This window comes from Pongo pygmaeus, chromosome 1, assembly GCF_028885625.2.
Source record: "Pongo pygmaeus isolate AG05252 chromosome 1, NHGRI_mPonPyg2-v2.0_pri, whole genome shotgun sequence".
NCBI classification, from domain to species: domain Eukaryota; kingdom Metazoa; phylum Chordata; class Mammalia; order Primates; family Hominidae; genus Pongo; species Pongo pygmaeus.
The window spans coordinates 214860032-214883459 of record NC_072373.2 but is presented as its reverse complement, the minus strand read 5'-3'; the positions used below and the strand labels follow the sequence as shown (position 1 = coordinate 214883459).

The 23428-nt window shown below is 55.5% G+C and overlaps 1 protein-coding gene and 1 long non-coding RNA gene across 3 annotated transcripts in view; one reads left to right on the top strand and one right to left on the bottom strand.

Moving 5' to 3' along the window:
* EPHA2 (EPH receptor A2) overlaps nucleotides 1–10085 on the bottom strand; it is a 32042-nt gene extending 21957 nt beyond the window's left edge. The window contains exons 1-3 of one of the 2 annotated variants that reach the window (XM_054436648.2): nucleotides 9815–10085; nucleotides 4880–4947; nucleotides 2370–3039 (exon numbers count right to left, since the gene is read on the bottom strand). In XM_054436648.2, coding sequence (XP_054292623.2) covers nucleotides 2370–3039; nucleotides 4880–4947; nucleotides 9815–10070 — 994 coding nt within the window. In that variant the 5' untranslated portion in view covers nucleotides 10071–10085. The remainder of the gene's footprint in view (nucleotides 1–2369; nucleotides 3040–4879; nucleotides 4948–9814) is intronic. The other variant, XM_063659183.1, reaches the window with a different exon arrangement.
* Nucleotides 9094–13749, top strand: LOC134738903 (uncharacterized). The gene is made up of 3 exons (XR_010125160.1): nucleotides 9094–9721; nucleotides 11031–11239; nucleotides 13283–13749. It is a non-coding gene; the product is annotated as an uncharacterized LOC134738903 (long non-coding RNA).
* Nucleotides 13750–23428: the final 9679 nt, after the last annotated feature.

The following is a 23428-nucleotide window of genomic DNA, read 5'->3' as shown; positions in this document are numbered from 1 at the left end:
TACGGTAGCGACTGTCATCACTTTCAGCAGCAGCATGGCCAGGGGCTGCTGAGAAAAGTCTAGAGGTATAAAGAGGAGCCAGCCGGGCGTTCCTGGCATCTCGCGCACCGGCACCCAGCCACACTGAAAGGAATTTTCGTGGGAGGATCCCGAGGAGGAACAATCCGGCAGTAGGTGACTAGCGATTGACAGGGTCCCACGAACTAAGTCGGAAATTTCGCTCTTGGAAACTTGTCCTCCTGCTGGGCTGATCTTCCCAACAGGGGGCTGCTCGGCTCTCTGCAAACAAAATCTGCCGGAACCCTGACGCCCCACCTCTAGAGGAGGGAAGGCTGCCCCCCTTCCTGGAGAGACACCCCCACCCCAACGGTCCACTTATCTCTGCGGGGCCTGCCTCACCAGCTTGTGGAAAGTTTTCAGCTGCCCCTCACCCTCACCCCCGCATTCTTGTGCGAGGATGTCATGTGGGAGGAGCCTGCTCGCCCCACTGGGCTGCCTCGTCCCGGCCCCCTCAACCCGCAGTCATTGTCTGAAACTGGGAGTATGCATTCGAGGTCACCTAAAGCAGGGGCCGCCTGGGGAAGGGGGGCTCACTCAGCAGAGGGGAGCTGGGAAGACAAGGGGGCGATGGGATGGGCCGGAGCAGAGCCTACACCACAGGCTTATGGCCAGAAAGGCTCGTAGGGAACTTCTCATCGGGGGGTTTACAGACCGTGTTAAGTAAGGTTCTGAGGACTTGCTTTGGGAGGCAAGTGGGGCCCATCACAAAGGGCTTCAGGGTCCTCCAACCCTTCAACCCCCTCCAGGGGCTGCAGGATCCATGGCTAGAAAACAAGCATAAAGTCTGCTGGTGCTGTTGAACTTTCTCATTTTACTCAAAGGAAACCCAAGGCCAGAGATGAGGGGGGAATTAGCCAAGGTGCGTGCAACACAGCCACTAAACCTCCAATTCCTTAACATCCCGCTTATCTCAGCGAAGAAGCTGCCAGAGAGAGGGGATGAGCCAGCCCTCCAAAGGTCCGCCTGCATTCCACAAATGCTCTGCCTCATGGCCATTTCCAGAAAAAGTCACCCATTGAAAATCCACATTGCTGCGGAGATTTCCACTGTCACAGGCCCTGGCCACCCCACGCCACAGCTTCCTCCATGTGAACTCACTAATGCCCAAGCCTCATTCCCCAAGGAGAGTCTGATTGAATTGGCCCTTTTCTGGGCCCAGTGTGTCATCTATAGAGGCTCCAATGGAAAATCAATAGAGGCCCCAATGGGAAATTTGTGGCCCTGGGGACATTCAGACAAGAAAGGCAGACCCTTGGCCCCCCTCCAACCTCTCCCTCAACAAAAGCATTTCCCAAAAGCTCCGCGGGTGATCCTGATATGCAGCCAGGGGATGTGCACCCCGGGTCCAACTCAGTCGCTTCTATGTACAAAAGAGGAGTTTGAGGCCCAGGGAGTTTAAGTACCTTGCCTAAGACCACATAGTGAGTTGATAACAGACATGGAACTCGCTCCTGATACTCCACCGTGGGACCACAGTGCTGCCGCACAGGAGCTACTCAGTATACATTCGTGGGATGAATCAAAAATAACAGCCACATTTAAAAGTACTTACGTGGCAGGCACTGAATTAAGCACTTTACTATTAAGTCATTTGATTATCACAGCCACCCTACGAGATAGACGCTATGATCCTCTCCATTTTACAGATAAGGAAACCCAGGCACAGAGAGGTCAAGGAAATGGCCTAAAGCCACACAGCTAAAAATGTAGACCTGGGATTTGAACACAGGCATTCTTGTTCTAGAGTCATCAATCATAAACTCCACATTCTACTGTTTCTCAATTCATTCATTCTTTTTTTTTTTTTCAGACAAGAGTCTCACTCTGTCACCCCAGGCTGGAGTACAGTGGTGCGATCTCTGCTCACTGCATCCTCCACCTCCCGGGTTCAAGCAATTGATTCTCGTGCTTCAGCCTCCCAAGTAGCTGGGATTACAGGTGCATGCCACCACACCCGGCTAATTTTTGTGTTTTTAGTAGAGACGGCATTTCATTATGTTGCCCAGGCTGGTCTCAAACTCCTGGGCTCAAGTGATCCACTCACCTCAGCCTCCCAAAGTGCTGGGATTACAGGCATGAGCCACCGCGCCCAGCCACAATTCATTCATTCTTAATGAATGAGTTAATCCAGCCTTAATAAGCAAACTGATGTCTGGGAAGGATCTATAATTTCCACTAACAGAATTAATATGTGTCAAAGCAGGGATGAGCTTACCAAGATTCCATGATTCCAAAGCTAAAGACCAGAACCTGGGAATGCGGCCTGTCACTCCAGAACCACTTCCCTGCCACCCAGAACCGTCACTCACCCTGGCAGGCATCCTCCACCTTCTCATAGCCTGCCTGGCACAGGCACTGCCCAATGGGCACCAGCCACTCGCCGTCCACTGCACAGTGCATACGGGGCTCTTCACCGCCCGGTGGCACCACGGCATGGTCCACACAGGTGCCGGCCACAGTGGCCAGGGAGGGTGCATCAGAGCCGGCGATGGTCTCAGGGAAGTGGGCCAGGCCCTGCAGCAGCTCGGGGCACTTCTTGTAGTAGACACGGACGGAGAGCAGCGCCACACAGGCACCGATATCCTGGAAGGCCAGGTAGAAGCCTTTGCGGGTGAGCGGCCCCACGGAGCGCTCCTCCACGTTCAGCTTCACGTGGCGTGCCTCGAAGTCGCTGCTGACGGTGATCTCATCGGGCGCAATGGTGTCAATCTTGGTGAACAGGCGCTTCTGGAAGTTGGTGCCATAGTCCAGGTCCGACTCGGCATAGTAGAGGTTGAAAGTCTCCTTGCAGGAGCTGGCGCCGCCAGGGAAGCTGTTGCAGTCACGTACAGTAAACTTGAGCTCAATGAAGATACGCTCAGCCTCTCCTCGGTACACCCAGTTGGTGCGGAGCCAGTTGTCCTGGTCACCAGACATCACGTTGCACACGGAGTACATGTAGATCGGCATGTCATTCATGATGTTCTGCATCAGGTCCCACTGTGGGGGGAAGATACAGGTTAGTGTGGGCAGGTGCCTGGGGAAACTGAGGCCCAGGTGGCAGAGTGGGGCACTAGGAAGATGCTTTCCGGTTCATGCTCTCCGGGTTCTACGGTGAAGGAAACTGAGGCCTGGGGTGGGTGGGGGATGCATCCATAAGTGGCTGAGCTGGAATCTGGCCCCTGGTCTTTCTGGCACATGTCTGGAAGCCGAACCTCTCTATTAGATTGTGAGCCCGCAGGTGGAGTCCGGGACTCCATGTGACCTCAGGTGGGTTATGCTCTCTAAGCCGCAATTTCCTCATCTGTGCAATGGGAGCAAGACCCCCTACCTCACAGAATTGCTGTGAGGATAAAGGACAGAATGTCTACACTGGCCGAACACAGTGCTTGGCACAAGGTAATAGGCATACGGGCAGCCAGTATGATTATTGTTACTGTTGGTGTTATTCACCATGCACCCATGTGTGTTGACAAACGCAGGAGTGGCATTAAGTCAGAAACAATGGATGATCATCTCTGTCATTTAGAATTTGGCTTTGGAGCAGATCAACATGTTCCTCCCTCCCTGGATCACAACTCAGCCTTCTCCAGAAAGAATTCCCAGGTTAGGCTACAGTAGGGCCAGGTGCCCCCCGCCACCCAACTCCCAAAGTTGCCATGTTCCCTTTACCCTGTACCCCTTGCCATTTCCCAAAGTGCACTTGGCACGGCACATGGGGACATCCACATCTGGGCTCCCACACGAGATTCTGAGCTCCTCAGCCAGGGTCTGCATCTAACTCACCTGTGTCCCTAGAGCCTGCCTGAGACAGAGTAGGTGCTCAGGGACGCGTTTGTTGAATGAATAAACAAAAGAATGAATGAAAGCACAGGGGAGGAGGACACAGGCCCGGGCTATACTGTGTGGCATTGGCCAAGGCCCTACATGCCCTTGGGCCTCAGTTTCCCACTCTGTATAATGACTGGGTTGTATTAGGTGACCCGTGTTCCCTCCCAGCTAGACTTCCAGGATCCTAGAAACCTGCTCAGGGCTACACCCCAGCCAAGCCTGCCCAGAGCTAGGGTGACCAGGGACAAGAACTCGACTCATGTGGATCTGGCCAGCTCTGGGAACTATTCCAAGTAGCCCCTGGGAGACAGCCCCCTTTCTCAGCTCAGGGTCCCAGGACAAACTCAGCAAGGGCCCATTGTATAGAGAGGGAAACTGAGGCCCCGAGAGCCACATCTTCCCCAAGATCACACAGCAGACACACACAGCCAGGGGAAGAACCCCAGCCCCTGCCCCCATTCCTGGTCACATCAGGACGGCATAGAGGGGAAGACCTGGGTGAGAATGAGGCAGAGAAATGCAGCCCCCCACAGGAAGGGGAAGCAACAGCTGGAGGTGGGAAAGGGGCGGGCAGGAAGGAACTTGATCAGGTTTTCCTGTTCCCTGTCTCTTCTTCACCCCTCACCTCCTGGGCTGAGACCTCAGGACAGGGGGCATCTTTAACCCCTTCCCTCCCAAGAGGTGGATGGGTGGTGCCAGAGATCCCTCTGACTGTCAGCCCTTCTGGAACAGGGAAGGCCCAGCTCCGCTAGGGCCTTCTCTGTCTCCCCAGTTCCCCCCACCTCTCAGGCTTACACCCACACCCTCGTACCTTCCCACGCCCATCCAGCCCTGGCCTGGACCAGCTGACTCTGAGCCTGGTGTGAGAAGCTGGACCCCGAGCCTGAGACCTGGCTAAGCTGCTGAATTGAAGCCAGGCCCCACGCTCCCTGGGCCTCAGTTTCTCCATCTCTACAGGAGACCAGCAGCCCCATTCTCACACCCCTCCCTACCCCGAAGGCTTACATACCCCTTTGCCATACGGGTGTGTGAGCCAGCCGAGCTCCCCTCCAGCTGCAGCAAAGTCCAGCAGTACCACTGAAAGGGAGAAAGGAGAGGGGGTGAGCCGGGGGTGTCTTCAGGAGTCAGACCATGGCAGGAAAGGTGAGGATCCCTCCAGGAACCCCAACTCTGAGACAGAGCAAGAGGGACCCCACCACACAGGGTCACCATATCCAAGAAAATCATCCCTCGACTCATGAGGGAAACAGGCCCAGAAAAAGTATGGAACCCGGCTGAAGGCACACAGCAGGCTGGGGTCAGGACTGGGCCTCTTGTCTCCCAGGCCAGGATTCCAGCCATGCTGCCCCCCTCCGTTAGTCCCCAGCTGGGCAGAGCAGGCCAGGGCGCTCAGCCCGGCAGGAGAACAGCAGCTGGGCAGAGAGCTGGGCTGAGCAGGGTATTAAGTGACACCACACCGCCCCCTCTGCTTCCTTGAACAAGGCCCTTCGGCAGCACTTCACGTGCATGTGGGCCTTGGGGACACTGGTGTCTGCTTCTGCCACATTCCCCCCAGCAGGAAACACACCAACCCCCCTCAGGTCATGTAGCACACACATATGCACCTATATGTCCACATGCATCTTGCGGTACTCCAAGAAGAGAGTGCTGTTAACAGGTGGGAACAGCTCCAGGGTGGAGGAGGGAAGCGGGTATCTGGAAACCGATCTTCTCACCACAAAAGCCACAGAGCAGGCAGGATAAAGCCCTGAACCCATAGGGCCCCTAAGAGGGGCCCAAAGATACACACAGCTGGCGAGGTCCCCTCCCTGGGAAAGTCACTCCCACCACCCCTGCCCCTCACATCCTGACAACTGCCCTGCCAGGGGTGCCAGAGGTTCCTGGGGGATCAGGAATAAAAGCCCTTGTAGGGGACATTCGAGGCCCAGAGACCAGGTGTCAGGACCATCCTGTTCCCAGAGAGGCAACTGGAGCCTGGCGGAGGGATACACTCCCGGGGTCTTCCCTAGACCTAGTCCTGCCCTTGGGCACCTCCCACTGATCCACCCCAGGTTCTCTGCCAGGCTCAGAGGCCATAGCCAAAACCTAAGACCCTAGGTACTGCCCCCACTCTATTTCCAAATAAAGTCCAGGTAGCTGCCAATAAGTGCTACCCTCCCTAGAGGGTAAGGAGATTGGAGAAACTGAGGCATAGAACCTATGCAAGATGGATTCAGAGGGTAAAGCCCTAAGGTGGGGGTAAAGAAACCAAGTCAATGCTTCCTTTGGGCCCTGGAGCATGAAGAATCTGCCTCAGAAGCCCCATTCCTCAAGGCCAGGACCAGAGAAGGACTCAAAGGGTGGACAGAGCTCCAGGCAGGCTGGGAGCAGGGATGACCCGGTTTGGGGAGATGGGAGCTGGGCTCTGAGGGTGGTCTTGGAAACCCCCTCCTGAAGTGACATGGCCCTCCTACCTGGGCTGAAGGCCCCCAGGCTGGGGCGTGAAATGCTGCCACCCCCACTACTGACCTGGGCCAAACCTCTCTAGGAAGGGTCAGGCAGCCCAGACAGGCAAGAGGAAATCCGATGTGACACCGGCCCCATGGCAGAGGCTGTGGGGATAGGGGAGGGTGGCTGGGGGCAGCGGGGTGGGCAGCGGCAGGGATTTGTTCAGACATGCCCAGGGCCGGGGCTTTGAAACTCACTAACCCCACTAGCAAATGGAATGTTCCAGTTACACAGGAAGGAATCTGGAGGCTCCTGATTTCAGCTGGGTGGGTAGAAGGACAAAGGTTCCTCACAGTCCTGCAGCTCCCCCTCAGATTGACAGGAGGCTGAGGTCTGTGCCCAAGTGAGAGGGCTCACCGCTACCAGGCTTCTGAAGGGTTAACCTGGCATAGAGGGCCCTCCCTTTCCAGCCTAGGCCTGGCTCTAGAAGTAGCACAGGGCTCAATCGGAGAAGAAAAGAAGCCCTCACACAGGAAGGAGCCCCCCCTGCAGGGGTTTCCAACCCCCGGCCCCCTCCCAGGGAAATTCCCTCGAACCAACCACCAGGAACAGGAGGCGCCCAGCGCTGGGTCCCTCCGCCCTGACGCGGGCGCGGCTCTTTCCCCAGGTTCTTCCAGGGACACAGGCTCCTGCTTCCCTGAAAAGGGTGGGAGCCTGGGAGCCCCTCAGCTGACCCAGACGGCTTCCTGGAGAGGTTTAGGCTAAGCAGGGCTTATCTGTGAGCTCTCTATCCCCTTACCTTCCCATTTCTGGGGAAAAAAAAAAAAAGCAAAAAACACCTCCTTCTTTGCCATGAGTTCTACCGTAAGTGCCATCTTTATGGGTCCACATTGCTCCACAGCTTCTTCCACAAATGCAGGACTGCCACCCACTCCTGGTCTCTGGTCCTTCTCCACAGCCTCCAAGGCTGTGGTTCCCTCCCCGCTTCCCCCATTCCTCTCTAACCAAGACTAGCTAATCCCTAAAGGAAGTGGGGAGGTGTGGACTCTGGGGAAAACATGAAAGAAAAGGGGAAGGGGACAGAGGGCAGACTCGGCCCCAGTAGAACCAGAAACCAAGGACTTCCTGGCACTCTTTAGCCCTCTTCCCATCAGCAGCACCCCAGCTCAGCACCCCCTGCCACCTGCCCAGGCCCCTGACCAGCTATGCCCGCTTCCCAGGAAAATCTACCATGACACCAACCACAAGGCAGGCAGGGCCTTGGCTCTGGCAGCCGAGAAGCAGGATGCTCAGGTCTGGTCCTCTGTCCAGAGGCCCCTGGTTGGCAAGGGCTCAGGCCTCCCTCAGTTTCCCCATTTGTAAAAAAGAGGGCAGATTCAGTGGCTGTTGATGCTAACCGGAGCCACGTGGGCAACCAAGTACAGCCTAGGAGTGAGGGGGCAAGAAAGAAGTCTGAAGCAGCCTGGGGGTAGGTGAAAAAGGCACCTGTGTCCTCCTGCCTGCCCCCTAAGCCACCCCCAGGCAGACCCACCACATACAGCCTGATTCCCAGGAACTGAAACCAGCAGCTGCCAGCTAGGCCATCATGCCCACCCCCACCTAGGCACACTTCTCTAGGGAGTCTTTCACGGGGACTCAGAGTCGAAGCAAAAATGGACCCCCACCCCAGTGAAATACACAAGCCTTTCCCCCTGCATCCCATGGGGTGTGGGGGTGGGGTTTAATCACACAGGCTGGAGAGAGGTGGACACAGGGGACAAGAACAAGGCAGCTCCAGGCTTCCAGGCCAGCTTGGGGGCTGCAGCAGCAAAGCACCCGCCTAATCCCCCACCCCCCATGGGCAGCCGAGGAGAAAGGCCTATAGTGATTCCAGCTGTCTCTCCCCTTCTCTCCAACCACAGTCCCCCAGGAAGGGGGAGGACCAAACGTTGGTGGGGCGGATATTGAGGGTGGCAGAAATCCCTGCCATGAGCTCCTCCTGCAACCAGAGGTCCCGGTTGAGACCCGGGCCCTGTCACTCCAGAGACTGAGACAGGATGCCACCCCCAACACCTGCCACTGCCCAACGGCTCCAGATCTAGCCTCTTTTCCTCCCAACACAAAACAGCAAAACCTCCAAACCCAGTTTGGGAGGCAGAAAAAGAAGGAAACAGGCGGGGGGCGGTGGCTTATGCCTGTAATCCCAGCACTTTGGGAGGCCGCGGAGGGTGGATCATCTGAGGTCAGGAGTTCAGGATCAGCCTGGCCAACACGGTGAAACCTCGTCTCTACTAAAAAATGCAAAAATTAGCCGGGCCTGGTGGCGGGCGCCTGTAATCCCAGCTACTAGGGAGGCTGAGACAGGAGAATAGCTTGAACCCGGGAGGCGGAGGTTGCAGTGAGCCGAGATTGCGCCATTGCACTCCAGTCTGGGCGACAAGTGCGAAACTCCGTCTCAAAAAAAAAAAAGAAGGAAACTTCTCACCGGCCCAAGGTTTCCTCCCGGCTTCCCCCTTGTGGAGCCTGCGGAAACCTCGCTCTGCCCAGGCAGGAGGGGAAGCCTTGCCCTCACTGTTGGAAATTGAAGCTGGCCTGGGCTGGGTGGACAGGAAGGTCCTCGGCCAGGGCAGGAGCCCCCAACCTCGCCGCGACCCTAGCGGAGGGACAACACCCCCACGACACACCCGCCGCGCCATGAGCAAAGTCTGCGGCCCCTCACTCGGCGCGGCTCCGGGAACACTGGGGCGGGGGTGGGTGATTCAGTCCCCCACCCCCGGGTGTCCTGACTCCTTGGTGGCCCTGGGCTGACAGCTCCACACCTTGGGAGGCCGCACCCCCACCTGCCGCATTTCCTCGTTCTGAGTCACCCTTGCTCAGAACGCTTGACTTTGGGACTTCCTGTCCGCACTCGCGGCCCCTAACCTGCCCCGGGAGCCCGGGAGTGCGGCTTGGGAAGGAGGGAAAGGAGTGTGTGAGCAGGGATTGGCCCGAAACTACCTCCACGCTCTCCCCCGGGACTGGAGGTGAAGGGGGGCGTGGAGGAAATCTCAGGCAACAGGGCCTTCGACAGGGGGCTCCCGCCCGCCCGAGCCCCCTCCCCAAAATGCGAGGCCTGCACAGTATGCCTTCTCTGCAAAACCCCAGCAAGCGGGTTAGTGAATTCAGGTCACTAAGAAGCTGAGCCCGCGGAAAGCCGCCCAAACACCCCCTTCTCTAGGGGACTCCCCACGCCCCCCGCCCGGACGCGTTCCCGAAGTCGCCGCCTGGACTGCAACCGCGTGGCCTGCGCCGCGTCCTCTTCTCCGCAGCCTCCGAGGCCCGTGCGACCAAGCTGAAACCCCTTATTCTCCGGAGCCCCTATGACCCCGGGTGGGGGCCAGGGCTCGCCTCGATCGCAGCCCGTGCGCCCTCCGGACTCCAGCTCGCCGGGACTGGGAGGCACCAGGTCGGTTTCCAAAGTTGTGCGCGTCAAGGAGCTCCGGGCTCTGGGGGACACTGGGGCCCGGGGGCCAGGGGTCCAGACGCCGCGCGCACTCACCTTCCTTGCCCTGTGCCGCCGCGGCCGCGGCCAGCGCACAGCCCCACAGCAGGGCGAAGCAGGCGCGGGCTGCCTGGAGCTCCATGCCGCGCTTCTCGCTCTCAGTCCGATCCCCCGAGCCCGGCTCCCGCACACCCGCACGCCTGCACGCCGGCCTCGGTGTCCGCTCCCGCCCGCCGGCCCGCGCGCAACTTCTGCCCCTCCTGCCCCGAGTCCTTAATGGAAGTTGGGTGAGAACCGACTCCTGTTCATTCATGCCCTGCGTGACGTCACCAACGCCACGCCCTCAGGAATGTCTTTAAAGGGGCCGGGCTGGCACCCGGAGGAGAGGGAGGGGAAGTCCGGAGGGGTTTGGAGGAGGACCTTGGGGCCCTCTGGACTCGCGGGCTCCCCGCAGGCCTTCCAGAGTTTGAGCGTCTCAAAGCGCCAGCGCCCCTACGGGTTAGCCCCCAGGGATCTCTGAGCCTGGTATCCTCGGTGCAAACGTTTAATGGTTTTGCGCTGAGCCATACCCATTCTGCCCTTCACCTCTGAGACTGAGCTCAATGCAACTGAGCTCAACGCTGGCCTGAAGGCCTGAGCTGAAATGAATTGGGGGTCCAATAAGCAGTTGCCTCCTAAGCAGCAGGCCTGGGAGAGTGGCCCAGAAATAGACCTGGATGCCCTCCTTCCTAAAACCCTTGAAGAGTATACCAAGCTGCTGATGGTCAAAAAGAGTATCTCTGTTCAGAAGCCTCTAAGCCTACTATGATCTGAGACTAGGTTCATTTTCTCTGGGAATGGATCAGACATGCACTATCTTATTTATAATATAATATAAATATAATATATATTTCATTATAATATATTTATATTAATAAGTTATAATAATATAACTTATTAATAATTCTCATCTGGGAGGCAGGGGTCATCATCCCCATGTTACAGAAGAGGAAACTGAGGCTCCAAGAGCAGAAACAACATGCCCAAAGGGTGTACAGCTCACGGGTAGTAGAAGCAGGATTTGAATCCTGGTGGTCTCTGCTTGAACCACTGCTTCGTTTTGGGGAAGGAGGCAAGGGGCTGCTGTGCAGAGCACCCCTAGCCCCCGACCCTGGCATGACAGAATGGGTTGATAGGTTTTGACACTTTGGAGGACACCTGCCTACCACCTGCCACTTGATAAGGCCTCTTCACAAAACTTCCTCAGACATGAGGTCATCTCCCTTCCTGACAGAAGCGGCTAGTGTGAGTGAAACAAACGGGAATTTTGCTCTGGCCCGCCTGCCCAGCCACCCACGGCTGCCTGTTGGCCAATCACCATTTGACCAGTCCAGGAAGAGCAACTGTGGCAGGCCTGATTTCCTGGGAGGCCCCAGACTCCCTTTGCCTACCTCTTCCTCTCTGACCCCATCCTCGCTTCGATGCCAGGGACCTGCTACCCAGGTACCTGGGTCCTCTCTGCCGGATGTGGACATCTTGGCCTCTCGCCTTGGTGCCTACTTTTGGGAAGCGGGTCCAGACATCTCTCCTGAAGGAGGAGAGGAAGGGTTAATTACAGGGGTTGGGGTTAATTAAAGCCTTTGACCAAGAGGATGGAAGAGAGCCTTGGTCCTCTGAGAGCCTGTGAGTGTGCAAGTGCCTGTGAGAACAAGTGCATGTGTATGAGGGTGTGAGATTTTGTTGAATGTGCATACGTGTGTGTAGACATGAGAGTGCTGATGTATGTATGACTGTGAGTGTGTGTATGGACATAAGTGTTGTATGTGACTGGGCACGGTGGCTCACACCTGTAATCCCAGCACTTTGAGAGGCCGAGGCAGGCAGATCTTTTGAGTTCAGGAGCTCGAGACATGCCTGGCCAACATGGTGAAACCCCGTCTCTACTAAAAATACAAAAAAATTAGCTGGGCATGGTGCCACTCATCTGTAATCCCATCTACTAAGGAGGCTAAGGCAGGAGAATCACTTGAACCCTGGAGGCAGAGATTGCAGTGAGCCGAGATTGCGCCACTGTACTCCAGCCTGGGCCAGCAAGACACTGTCTCCAAAAAAAAAAAAAAAAAGTGTGGTATAAGTGTATATGAGTGTGTGTGCATGCGCATGAGAGGATTTGGGTATGAGTGTGTGTCTGTGTGTGTTTGAATGTGTGGATTGTGTGGATGTGTCTAGATGTGTGTATGAGTGTGCATGTGGGTGTGAGAGATTTGTGTATGAGTGCATGTGAGTGTGGATTTGTGTATGCGTGTATTTGTGAGTGTGCCATACTTCACAGTAGTTGTGGAGTCAGCCCGTGAGTTTCTGAACAAATTATTTCACTTTTCTGAGCCTCAGTTTGCTCACTGGGAAGATGTAAAGCCTATTTCAGAGAGTTACTGTAAAGATCAAATAAAGTCATACATGTAAACCACAGGGGCCAGGACTACAGAAAGCACGCATGAAATCTCAGCTGTTACTGGGTTACACACGGTTCAGCAACAGGAAGCCACATCCGTGGAGAGCAGGGCATGTGTTGTGCCCAGGGCTCTGTGGACAGGTACACGGGGTGTGTGGATGAGTGTGAGCATGTGTGTAGTACATGGTTTGGATAAATGTTTTGCATGTTGTATTGGAGCCTCTGGGCTAGGGACACTGGTGTGTGTAAGACTCCATGTGAGTTGTGTGGAAGCCACTGCTTGTACATGTGTGTTACATGCCACTTGCAGGCTCCATCTGTCAGATGTGTCACTAGAGGACACACTGCAGGAGGACAGGGATGTTTGTAGAAAACAGACAGTTCCTGGGCCAGGCGCGGTGGCTCACGCCTGTAATCCCAGCACTTTGGGAGGCCAAGTCGGATAGATCACTTGAGGTCAGGAGTTTGGGACCAAGCTTGTCATCATGGTGAAACCCCGTCTCTACTAAAAATACAAAAATTAGCCGGGCATGGTGGCGCACGCCTGTAATCCCAGCTACTCGAGGTGGAGGCAGGAAAGTCGCTTGAACCCAGGAGGTGGAGGTTGCAGTGAGCCGAGACCGCGGCACTGCACTCCAGCCTGGGTGACAGAGCCAGAGTCAAAAACAAAAAAAGAAAACAGACAGTGCCTGATACACACAAGATATTCAGCAAGCCTCCGCTGAATGAATGAACTAATGAGTGAATGACAGTGTTGCGTGAAAGTCTCAGTGTGTAGTGTTGGTTGGTCCTTCCGGTGGCAAGTGTGGGTTTCCACGTGTGGCCTCAAAAGGTTGGATCCAAGCACACGCACGTGGCAGGGGTGCAGGCAGGCCCTGATGGCTGTGGGGCGTGTGCCCGGCAGCATGTGCACAAGTTGGGGGCTGAGAGAATAGGGCAGGGTGTCGCTCATCTGTAGCATGTGACATGAGCAGAGGCCTATGGAAAGGAGTGGTATGTCAGGTGGTGGCAAGAGGGTGTTCCACCTGGCTTTTCCCTGGCTTTTAGTCACCCATCTAATGACACACCCTTCCCTCTTTTCCTGTCCGACTCAGAGTCTTTCCCGCTCTAGGTGACTAGGTGCTAAGGAGGAAAGTTCTTCAGCGAGTCTTATAAAGCGGCACCAAAACGTGGTATTTATAGTGACATAATCAGCCCTAATGGAGATGGAATTACCCCATAAAGGCCCCAAGGAGCCCTCAGGGCCTCAGCGCCACTGCAGCAGACAAGGCTCCTGTCCAGGCAGGTGGAGCCTGAGTGAGTGTGTGTTTGTGTGTGACTGCCTGTCCTGCCAATCCCTGCCTCCAGCCCACCAGCCTGCTTAGGGGCCCACCTTTGCTAGGACTTAGCAGGGGCTGGGGACTGGGGGCAAGGAGATGACAAAGGTGAATGCTGAAGCCATGGCCTCACTTACCCCACCTTCGATCTGTGCCTGCCTTTGGCCAAGAGCATCAGAAAAAAAATAATGCGGCCTGGGCAATACAGTGAGACTGCATCTCTACAAAAGAAAAAAGAAAAAAAATTAGCTGGGCATGGTGGTGAGCACCCGTGGTCTCAGCTACTTGGGTGGCTGAGGCAGGAGGATTGCTTGAGCCTAGGAGGTCAAGGCTGCAATGAGCTGTGATTGCACCACTGCACTCCAGCCTAGGCAATCAAGTGAGACCCTGTCTCAAAACAAAATTGTTTTAAAAAGAAAAGAAAAAAATTGTAGCCAATACTTATAAAGCACTACTATGTGCCGGGCCCAGTTCTAGGCACTTATCTATACTGATGCACTTAGTTCTCATGACACTTTCAACGAGGTGGGCACTGCTCCTGTCCACATTTTGCAGAAGAGCAAATTTGGAAGTAAAATTTGGAGCTGGGATTCTGGCCCAAACAGGCTAGATCCAGCGCACACCCTCATGGGTACCTGTCTCAACCATTGCCTCTGAATTCCACTGAACCCAGAGAGCAGTCCCCCGTCCTGGAATGTGCCAACTCTCTGCAGCTGGGATCTTTAAGGTCAGTCTAATTACTACCTCTTGGGTGAAACCCCCAGGGATCAGGCCCGCCCTAGAGTCCCAGGGGCCTCCATGCTGCATGCCTACCAGGACCCTGCTCTCAGCCAACTGAACTCTTCTTTGTTTTCAAAGCCTCTGAACTGTCTTCTCAACTAGACTGTAAATCCCTCAGAGGCAGGGTATGAATCCAACAACAGGTAGAACAGTTCCCTACACATTCTGCTCAATAGATGCTAATTTTTTTTTTTTGAGACAGAGTCTTGCTCTGTTGCCCAGGCTGGAGCGCAGTGGTGCAATCTCAGCTCACTGCAACCTCCACCTCCCGGGTTCAAGCGATTCTCCTGCCTCAGCCTCCCGAGTAGCTGGGATTACAGGTGCACGCCACCACGCCCAGCTAATTTTTGTATTTTTAGTAGAGACGGGGTTTCACCATGTTGGTCAGGCTGGTCTCGAACTCCTGACCTCGTGATCCACCCTCCTCAGCCTCCTAAAGTGCTGGGATTACAGGCGTAAGCCACTGTGCCCAGCCTTAGATGCTCACATTTGATGGTGACATTCTAAATTAGTTTCCTCCATTCATTTCCTTTTTTTTTAGACAGAGACTTGCTCTGTCACCGAGGCTGGAATGCAGTGGCGCAATCCTGGCTCACTGCAACCTCCATCCCCCCGGGTTCAAGGGATTCTCCTGCCTCAGCCTCCCTAGTTGCTGGGATTACAGCCACACACCACTATGCCCAGTTAATTTTTGTATTTTTTACTGGAGATGGGGTTTCACCATGTTGGCCAGGCTGGTCTTGAACCTCTGACCTCAAGTGATCCTCCCGCCTCGGCCTCCCAAAGTGCTGGGATTACAGACATGAGCCAGCATGCCCAGCCCCCTCCATTCATTTCTTTTTTTTTATTTTTTATTTATTTATTTTTTAGACAGAGTCTCCTTCTGTTGCCAGGCTGGAGTGCAGTGGCTCGATCTTGGCTCACTGCAACCTCCACCTCCTGGGTTCAAGTGATTCTCCTGCCTCAGCCTCCCGAGTAGCTGGGACTACAGGCACGTGCCACCACGCCCAGATTTTTGTATTTTTAATAGAGACGGGGTTTCAGCATGTTGGCCAGGATGGTCTCGATCACCCTCCCAAAGTGCTGGGATTACAGGCGTGAGCCACTACACCCAGCCCCCTCCATTCATTTCAATCCACATTTCTTGAAGGCCTGCTCTATGTCAGGCCACTTCACCTCTGTGAACTCATTTAATCCTCTCTAGCCCTGGAAGGAAAAGCTAATATTGCCTCCATTTTTGCAGAAGCAACGTGAGGCTCAGAGAGAAGAAATGACTAAAATTACACAGCTGGTACATGGCAGAGGTGGAACTAAAAAGTTAAGTGTGTCTCCCCCTGAGCCGCGTAGACCTGCTCTTTTTTGAACACATGCTGGGCTTTCATGCCTTTGTCTCAGCTGTGCCCTCTCCCCGGATGCCCCTTCCATCTGGGCAGCTCCTACTAGACCTGCCTTGGCATACATAGGGCAGGGTGTCGCTCATCTGCAGCATGTGACGTGAGCAGAGGCCTATGGAAAGGAGTGGTATGTCAGGTGGTGGCAAAAGGGTGTTCCACCTGGCTTTTCCCTGAACGGATTGCCAAAGGGTAGGAGAGTGCCTAGTCCATAGTGTGCACCCAACACAGATTTGGTGAATGAATGAACAGTGGGTCCAGCAGACCTGGATTCTTCCATGTAACCCACTGTGTGGCCTTGGTGGAGCCATGTGGGTGCAGTAATCCTGGTTTCCACCCTTCAGGGCTGCTGCTGGGACTCAGTGAGATCATCATGTATCTAATGCCCTTTGGTCAGTGCTGGGCACACAGTGAATGTGCATTGAATCTTAGCTATTGCTACCTTCACAATCGATCAAAAATCACTTGTGAAGAACAGACTGGGCTCCCCCAGGCCAAATAAATAATTCCTCCAGGGACAAACCGCAGCTCTCACTCCCTCCTCTTTAGGCAGGGGGCTCCCTGAAGGTCAGAGGCCCGGTTTTATTCCAACTTGCCATCCCCCATGGTGCCGGGCATGCAGTGGTGCCCAGTTAACGTGTGTGTTGCACAAACATGCGGTAACTAGGGCCCCATCTTTTTCAAAAGAACACACTCCCCAGGTGCAGCCGCAAAGAGAGACTGTTCAGCTTTTCAGGTGAGGTTTTGGGGTGAAACTCGTCTGAATAAAAGTTTTGCTGAACACAGCCTCACACCCAACAAGGAGGCAATTTGAGGTGGGGGTGGGGAGACTTAAATGTGGGTTCCCGGGTTTTAAAGGGGGTAGCGCGGGAGGAAGCCCCCCAATAATTGCGGGGCTTCCCCCACCCCCAGAGCTGGATTAGAGGCTGCGCCGCTTCCTTTGGGGCTCGCTCCTGCTTCCTGGGAGCCTTTGATGTGGGTTTCTCAGTAAATCCTGCCCGCGGGGCCTGGATGCGGGCGGAGCCTCCGGGCAGGGCGGGGCCTCAGCCTGGGCCCGCACTGGGGAGGCGGCCACCCGGTAGCTTGGGCGGGTTCCGCCCACCTCCCGCCTGTACTTACAGCCCCCTTCCAACATCTCCGACTCCCTGAGGGCGCCCCTCATTCGGCTCGGCCTTGCCTTCCCCATTCGGCCACATCCTCCTCTCTCCCAACTCAGCTTCGACCCCCAATGCCTTTCCCTGACCATCGGAACCACAGGCTTTTCTCCGGCCTCTGAGTGCCAGTCTTCAACTAGGTGTCTTTTAAAAAATCAAAAAGCATCTCATCCTACGGGATGTGTGTGAAAAAATAAAAATAAAATAAAGAAAAAGCGGGCCGGGCGCGGGAGGTCACGCCTGTAATCCCAGCACTTTGGGAGGCCTAGGCGGGCGGATCACCTGCAGTCGGGAGTTCGAGACCAGCTTGACCAAACTAGAGAAACCCCGTCTCTACTGAAAATACGAAATTAGCCGCGCATGGTGGCGCATGTTTGTAATCCCAGCTACTCTGGAGGCTGAGGCAGGGGAATCTCTTGAACCTGGGAGGCGGAGGTTGCAGTGAGCCGAGATAGCCTCATTGCACTCTTGCCTGGGCAATAACAAGAGCGAAGCTCCATCTCAAAAAAAAAAAAAAGAAAAAGAAAAAGAGAGCCCATCGCTCCTCCATTGCAGCCCCCCAAAGGCTGTCAGCTGAATGGAAGGTGCTTCATCACGACCTTTGGGATAAGTAAATTTGAAGTACAGAAATAGCCAGCTGGGCGCGGTGGCTCATGCCTGTAATCCCAGCACTTTGGGAGGCTGAGGCGGGCAGATCACCTGAAGTTAGGAGCTCGAGACCAGTCTGGCCAACATGGTGAAATCCTGTCTCTACCAAAAATAATTAGCCAGGCGAGGTGGCATGCACCTGTAATCCCAGCTACTCAGGAGGCTGAGGCAGGAGAATAGCTTGAACCTGGGAGGCAGAGGTTGCCGTGAGCTGAGATCACGCCATTGCACTCCAGTGAGCCGAGATCGCACCATTGCACTCCAGCCTGGGCAACAAGAGCGAAACTCCATCTCAAAAAAAAAAAAATTTTTTTGAAAACTAGGCCAGGCGTGCCTCAGTGCTCTTACACTTACTGTCCCCTCTGCCTGGATCACTTTGTGCCCCTGCCCCCAAATTTTCAGGGCTGGCTCCCTCGCCTCCTTCAGGTCTCTGAAGTTCAGCTCATGTCTGCCACATGTCCTAACCACCGTACTTAAAATAGCAGCCTCAGGCCGGGTGCAGTGGCTCACGTCTGTAATCCCAGCACTTTGGGAGGCCGAAGCAGGCAGATCACCTGAGGTTGGGAGTTCGAGACCGGCCTGACCAACATGGAGAAACCACATCTCTACTAAAAATACAAAATTAGCTGGGCGTGGTGGCGCATGCCTGTAATCCCAGCGACTCTGTCTCAAAATAAAATAAAATAAATAAAATAAAATAATAGCAGCCTCTCACCCCACTCTACCCCTTGACTCCCTGTCCCCCTTCCTTGCTGTATTTTTCTCCATAGCAATTACCACCACCAGCTGCCACACTCCAGAGATTACCGTTCATTTCTCTATTGTCTGTCTCCCCCTGCACCCACCATCCCCATTCGTGTGTGAGCTCCAGGAGAAGGGCTGGGGTTGCTGCTGCTCTGTGAGTCGTGAACCATCCCCACCCCCCAGTCTGTCCTACAAATTTGTTAAATGAATGAGCAAATAAACATGGTGGCTTCCCAGCTGACCAGTGATGAAAGCTTACACTGTGTGATCTAGGCTAGTCACTGCTGTCTTTCCCTCCCTCTCCTCATCAGTGCATTGAGAGATGACAGTAGCTCAGCCTCTTAGAGCAGTATGACGATGGCAGAAGTTACTATTTGCCAAGCACAGAGCATGACGTCATGCCCAGAGGCCCAGGATACAATCCAGAGACAATGACAAATGGGGGATTCCTGCTCCTGCAGAAGGTGGGGCGACTGGTGCCCAGGGGCCCCCAGGAAGTGCCCTTACCTGAGTCCCAGGATCCTCCTCTGTGACCCTGGGGCCTTCCAACCTGCCAGGTGCTTTTCCTATATTATCTTATTTTATCCTCCCAATAGCCTCTGTGAGCAGCACACTCCCCACTTCACATACAAGGAAACTGAGGCTTACACAGGTGAAGTGACCTGCTCGACATTGCACAAGGAAGTGACAAAGTCAGGCTCTGAATCCAAGCCGTTGGGCTCTAAAGGCCCTGATGCTACTCAGCTAACCACGTGGCCTCTGGACATCACTGCCATCTTTTCTCTACCCTCCTCTCCTCCTTGCACTGTGTTCTGAGGGTCAGCCTGACAACCCGTGTCCCCTGGGCAGATGTGCAGAGGAAGATCAAGCTGTTGTTGGCCAGGGGCCGAGGGAAAATTTCTGGCTTCCCACAGCCACCACTTACTGGGAGTTTCGGATGAGGTGCTTCACTGCCCTGAGCTCTTCTTCTGGGTCAAGTGGGGATAAAAATAAAACAATACCCACCTTGTGGGAAGACATGGGAGCCTGAAAAACCTGGCAACGTGCCTGGCACATGGCAAGTACTCCGTAAATGTCAGCTAGGATTGTTTTTATCATTGACACCGTATTTGGGGGCCCCAGCCTGGCAGAGTACCTGCCAGGTGCCACCCCCTTCCTGAGTCCTGACAGTTTGGCTGCAGGCCTGGGTGGAGGCTTGGAAGGAAGAAGGGAGGAAAGGAGGAAGGGAGGAAGGGGTCAGGGAAGCCCCTCTGTTTGTTTTCTGTCTCTGAGAACCTCCCAGTCTGACTCTAGCCCCTTCCCCTCCCTGCAGGCACTAACACACAAGTCCGCCATTCACCAGAAATCTGTCCCAGGCCCCCTGGCTGCCACGCTCCCTGGATAAACCCACCAGGACCCTCTCAGCCCCTGAGGGAAGAGGAGAGAGCTTACACTCCTCCAGGCCCCTATTTCCACACCCATCACCAGGCTTGGGCCCTCACAAGGCTACACACACACCAGGAAGTGCCAGGAACACAGCCACACCAGAGCACTCACAGATGCCTGTGCGCACACACACACACACACCTGTCCAGGCAAACTCGCATTACACTTTCCTAATGGCCAGGTCTCAGGGGCTCTGTAGGGACCACCTCGGGACAGGACATGGTCTTCCCTCCCCCATTCCCATTCCCCTTCCTGCCCTGTTTCCCTCTGTCTGTCCATCCATCTTCATCAACCAGTCCCAGTGGGCCCCTGCTCACTCCCTCCCTGTTCCCCCTCCATCTGTCTGCCCATCCGTCCGTCCACACATGGGTCCATCTGTCTGTCTCCTGCCTGTAGCTAGCCCTGCAGTGAGCAGTCTATCCCTACTCAGCCCTGTCCATCACAACACCCCTTTAAGACCCTGTCCCTGTCCTCAGCAGGGTCTCTCATCATTTCTCTAGAACCCACCCATCTATCCCCCCACCCCTTCAGCTGTGTCCTTCATCTGTCAATCTGTCCATCCATCCATCCATCCATCCATCCATCCATCCTTCCTTCCGTCCCACCTTGGCCCAGCCCCTCTCAGCCCCCTCTGCATCCCATCCATCACTTCCCAGACAGCCCTCCCCGGCCAGGTAGTCACCTCCTAGCAGATCCATCTGTCTATCTGTCTACCAACCCATCCATCCATCTGTCTGCCAGCCCATCCGTCATGCCACAGGCCACCTGTCCATTCTTGCCACCATTCACATGTTCCCTAGTTGGGCCCCTGTGGTATCCCCCAGCCAGCGCAGTGTAGGTGGGGTGTGTGTGTTCATGTCAGTAGATATGTCTGTGGCCGCCAGCATGCCTTGTGCTAAGCAGAGGGCAAGGGACCTGGACGAGGAGCTGGGGAGGGGTGGGGACAGGAAGACTGGGAACCTCTTGGTGGGGGGCACAGCAGCTTCCCTGTGTATTCTCTCTGTGGTCTGTTACACCGTAGGCATCAACGGCCTGCTCAAAAATAAATATACGACTGGAAAACTCTCCCATCTCCATTCTTTTTCTTTTTTGGCGGGGGGAGTGGGGGGTGCGGACGGAGTTTCGCTCTGTCGCCCAGGCTGGAGTGCAGTGGCGCGATCTCAGCCCACTGCAACCTCCACCTCCCGAGTTCAAGCAGTTCTCCTGTCTCAGCCTCCCAAGTTGCTGGGATTACAGGCCTGTGCCACCACGCCTGGCTAATTTTTGTTTTTCGGTTTTGTTTTTTCTTTTCCGGGATGGAGTCTTGCTCTGTCACCCAGGCTGGAGTGCAATGGCCAGATCTTGGCTCACTGCAACCTCCGCCTCCCGGATTCAAGTGATTCTCCTGCCTCAGCCTCCCGAGTGGCTGGTATTACAGGCACGCGCCACCACGCCCGGTTAATTTTTGTATTTTTAGCAGAGATGGGGTTTCACCATATTGGCCAGGCTGGTCGCGAACTCCTGACCTCAGCTGATCCACCTGTCTCTGCCTCCCAAAATGCTGGGATTACTGGCGTGAGCCACTGTGCCCGGCTTCCATTCCTACTTCCTGATTCCTTAAGAGGGGCCTGACTAATGCCCAGCATGGTTGGGGACCCAGGCTCCCCCAGCCCTGGAAGTCCCTTGCCTGGGGTCATCCAGTCTCCTCCCTCAAAGGGCTCTGACTCCCCACCACCGCTCCCTCTCCTCTTCCTGCTGCTGAGAGACGAGAGACCAGCAGAAAGAGACTTGGAGAGACGGAGACACAGAGGCAGATGGAGAATGCTGGGCGCCCGGGAAAGCCCAGGAAGGAGCCCGGGCCACGTGGAGGAGAGGGAGGTGGGAGGAGGCAAGAGAGAGCAAGGCTGCCTAGGACAATGGAGCAGGACCGGAGGAGACGCGGGGAGGGACGAGGGCCGCGGGTGCGGTGGGGGGCACGCAGTAGAACTCCGGGTCCCGTAGGGCGGGCGGGGAGTGGGTCGGGGGTGCCCCACCTGCCCTGGGAGCGGGTCCGGGGGAAGCCAGGGCCTCGGGGTGGGAAGCGCTGTGTGGAAGAAAGCGCAAGAGGCGAGAGGAAGCGGGGCGGGGCGGGGCGGGGCGGGGCGGGGCGGGGCGGCCCCTGTCCCAGCCTCACCCCCCCTGTCCCAGCCTCACCCCCATTCCCCCAAGTCTCGCACCCCAGTCCGCCCCAGCTTCCGGCTCCGCAGGTGCCGCCTTTGAGGGCCGCCGCTCGCAGTTTACCGCGGAGCCAGAGCCCCTTCCCCGCGGCGAGGAACAGCCTCTGCGTCTCGTAAAAGGGGTCTGGGCCTGGAGGGTGGCGGCCTCCGTCTCCATGGAAACGGGGTGGGAGAGGCGGCGGCCCGGAGAGCCCCATGCACTTTGCATACCATTGCAGGTTCCTCCCTTTGGGCCCCGCCAGCCTCGCTGGGCCCGCCTCTCTCTCCACCCCTCCTCCCCAAACCCATCACCCTTGCCTTTATTTGTCTTAAATTTATTTTAAAATGTATTTATTTATTTTTTTCAAATAGGATCTCGCTCTGTCACCCAGGCCAGAGTGCAGTGGTGCGATCACGACTCTCTGCAGCCTTCCATCTCCCCGGGCTCAGGTGATCCTCCCACCCCAGTTTCCCAATAGCTGGGACCACAGACGTGCACCACCACGCCTGGCTAATTTTGTGTGTGTATGTGTGTGTGTGGTGATGTCTCGCTCTGTCACCCAGGCTGGAGTGCCGTGGTCAGATCTTGGCTCACTGCAACCTCCGCCTCCCGGGTTCAAGCAATTCTCCTGCCTTAGCCTCCTGAGTAGCTGGGATTACAGGCGCGTGCCACCACACCCGGCTAATTTTTTTGGTATTTTTAGTAGCGATGGGGTTTCACCATGTTGACCAGGCTGATCTCAAACTCCTGACCTCGTGATCCGCCTGCCTCAGCCTCCCAAAGTGCTGAGATTACAGGCGTGAGCCACCATGCCTGGCAATGCCCGGCAATTTTTGTATTATTTTATGGAGACAGGATCTTGCCATGTTGCCCAGGCTGGTGTTAAACTCCTGGACTCAAGCAACCTGCCCACCTCCGCCTCCAAAAGTGTTAGGATTACAGGCATGAGCCACTGCACTCGGCCACCCCTGCCTTTAAAAGTCACCTCCTTCAGGAAGCTTTCAGCCACCACCACCATGCCCGGTGGCACCACTGACACTTCATAACAATAATAATTCATCATCACTGTCATCGTGGCTAGGCTTGGCTGAGCTTTGTCTCTGTGCTTCCTTCACCCCCATCTTCTTCTGTCCTCATACCAACCCTGTATGGAGAGGCCACTTTTGTCAATATTTACAAATGAGAAAACTAAAGCTGGTAGGGGGTCTGCTCAAGTTCTCACACCTGGAAAATTCCCTCCTCATTCTAGTCTCAGTGTTCCCATTTGTAAAAAGGGAAGCTCGCACCAGGCACTTGCCGAGTGACCACGCAAGGGTGGGAATGAGACCGCAGGTTTGTCTGAGCAGGGACTGAGTGTGGCATTCTGACTCTGAAGGCCTGTAGTCAGGATATGCATGCTCTAGTTCACCTCAGCCCTGCTGCGTCACACCCCCCACTCTGTCCCCCAGTGCGTCCCCACCCTTGGGACCCTAAGTGAATCTCTCCAGACCAAGCTCCTAGTGACTCAAGAGACATCTCTAAGGGGCCTGCCAGCTCTGCCATTCTGAAGTCTTAGCTTATTGAGAGGGTGACTTCTTGTGCTGTCTCCCTCCTCTGACCGGATGCTC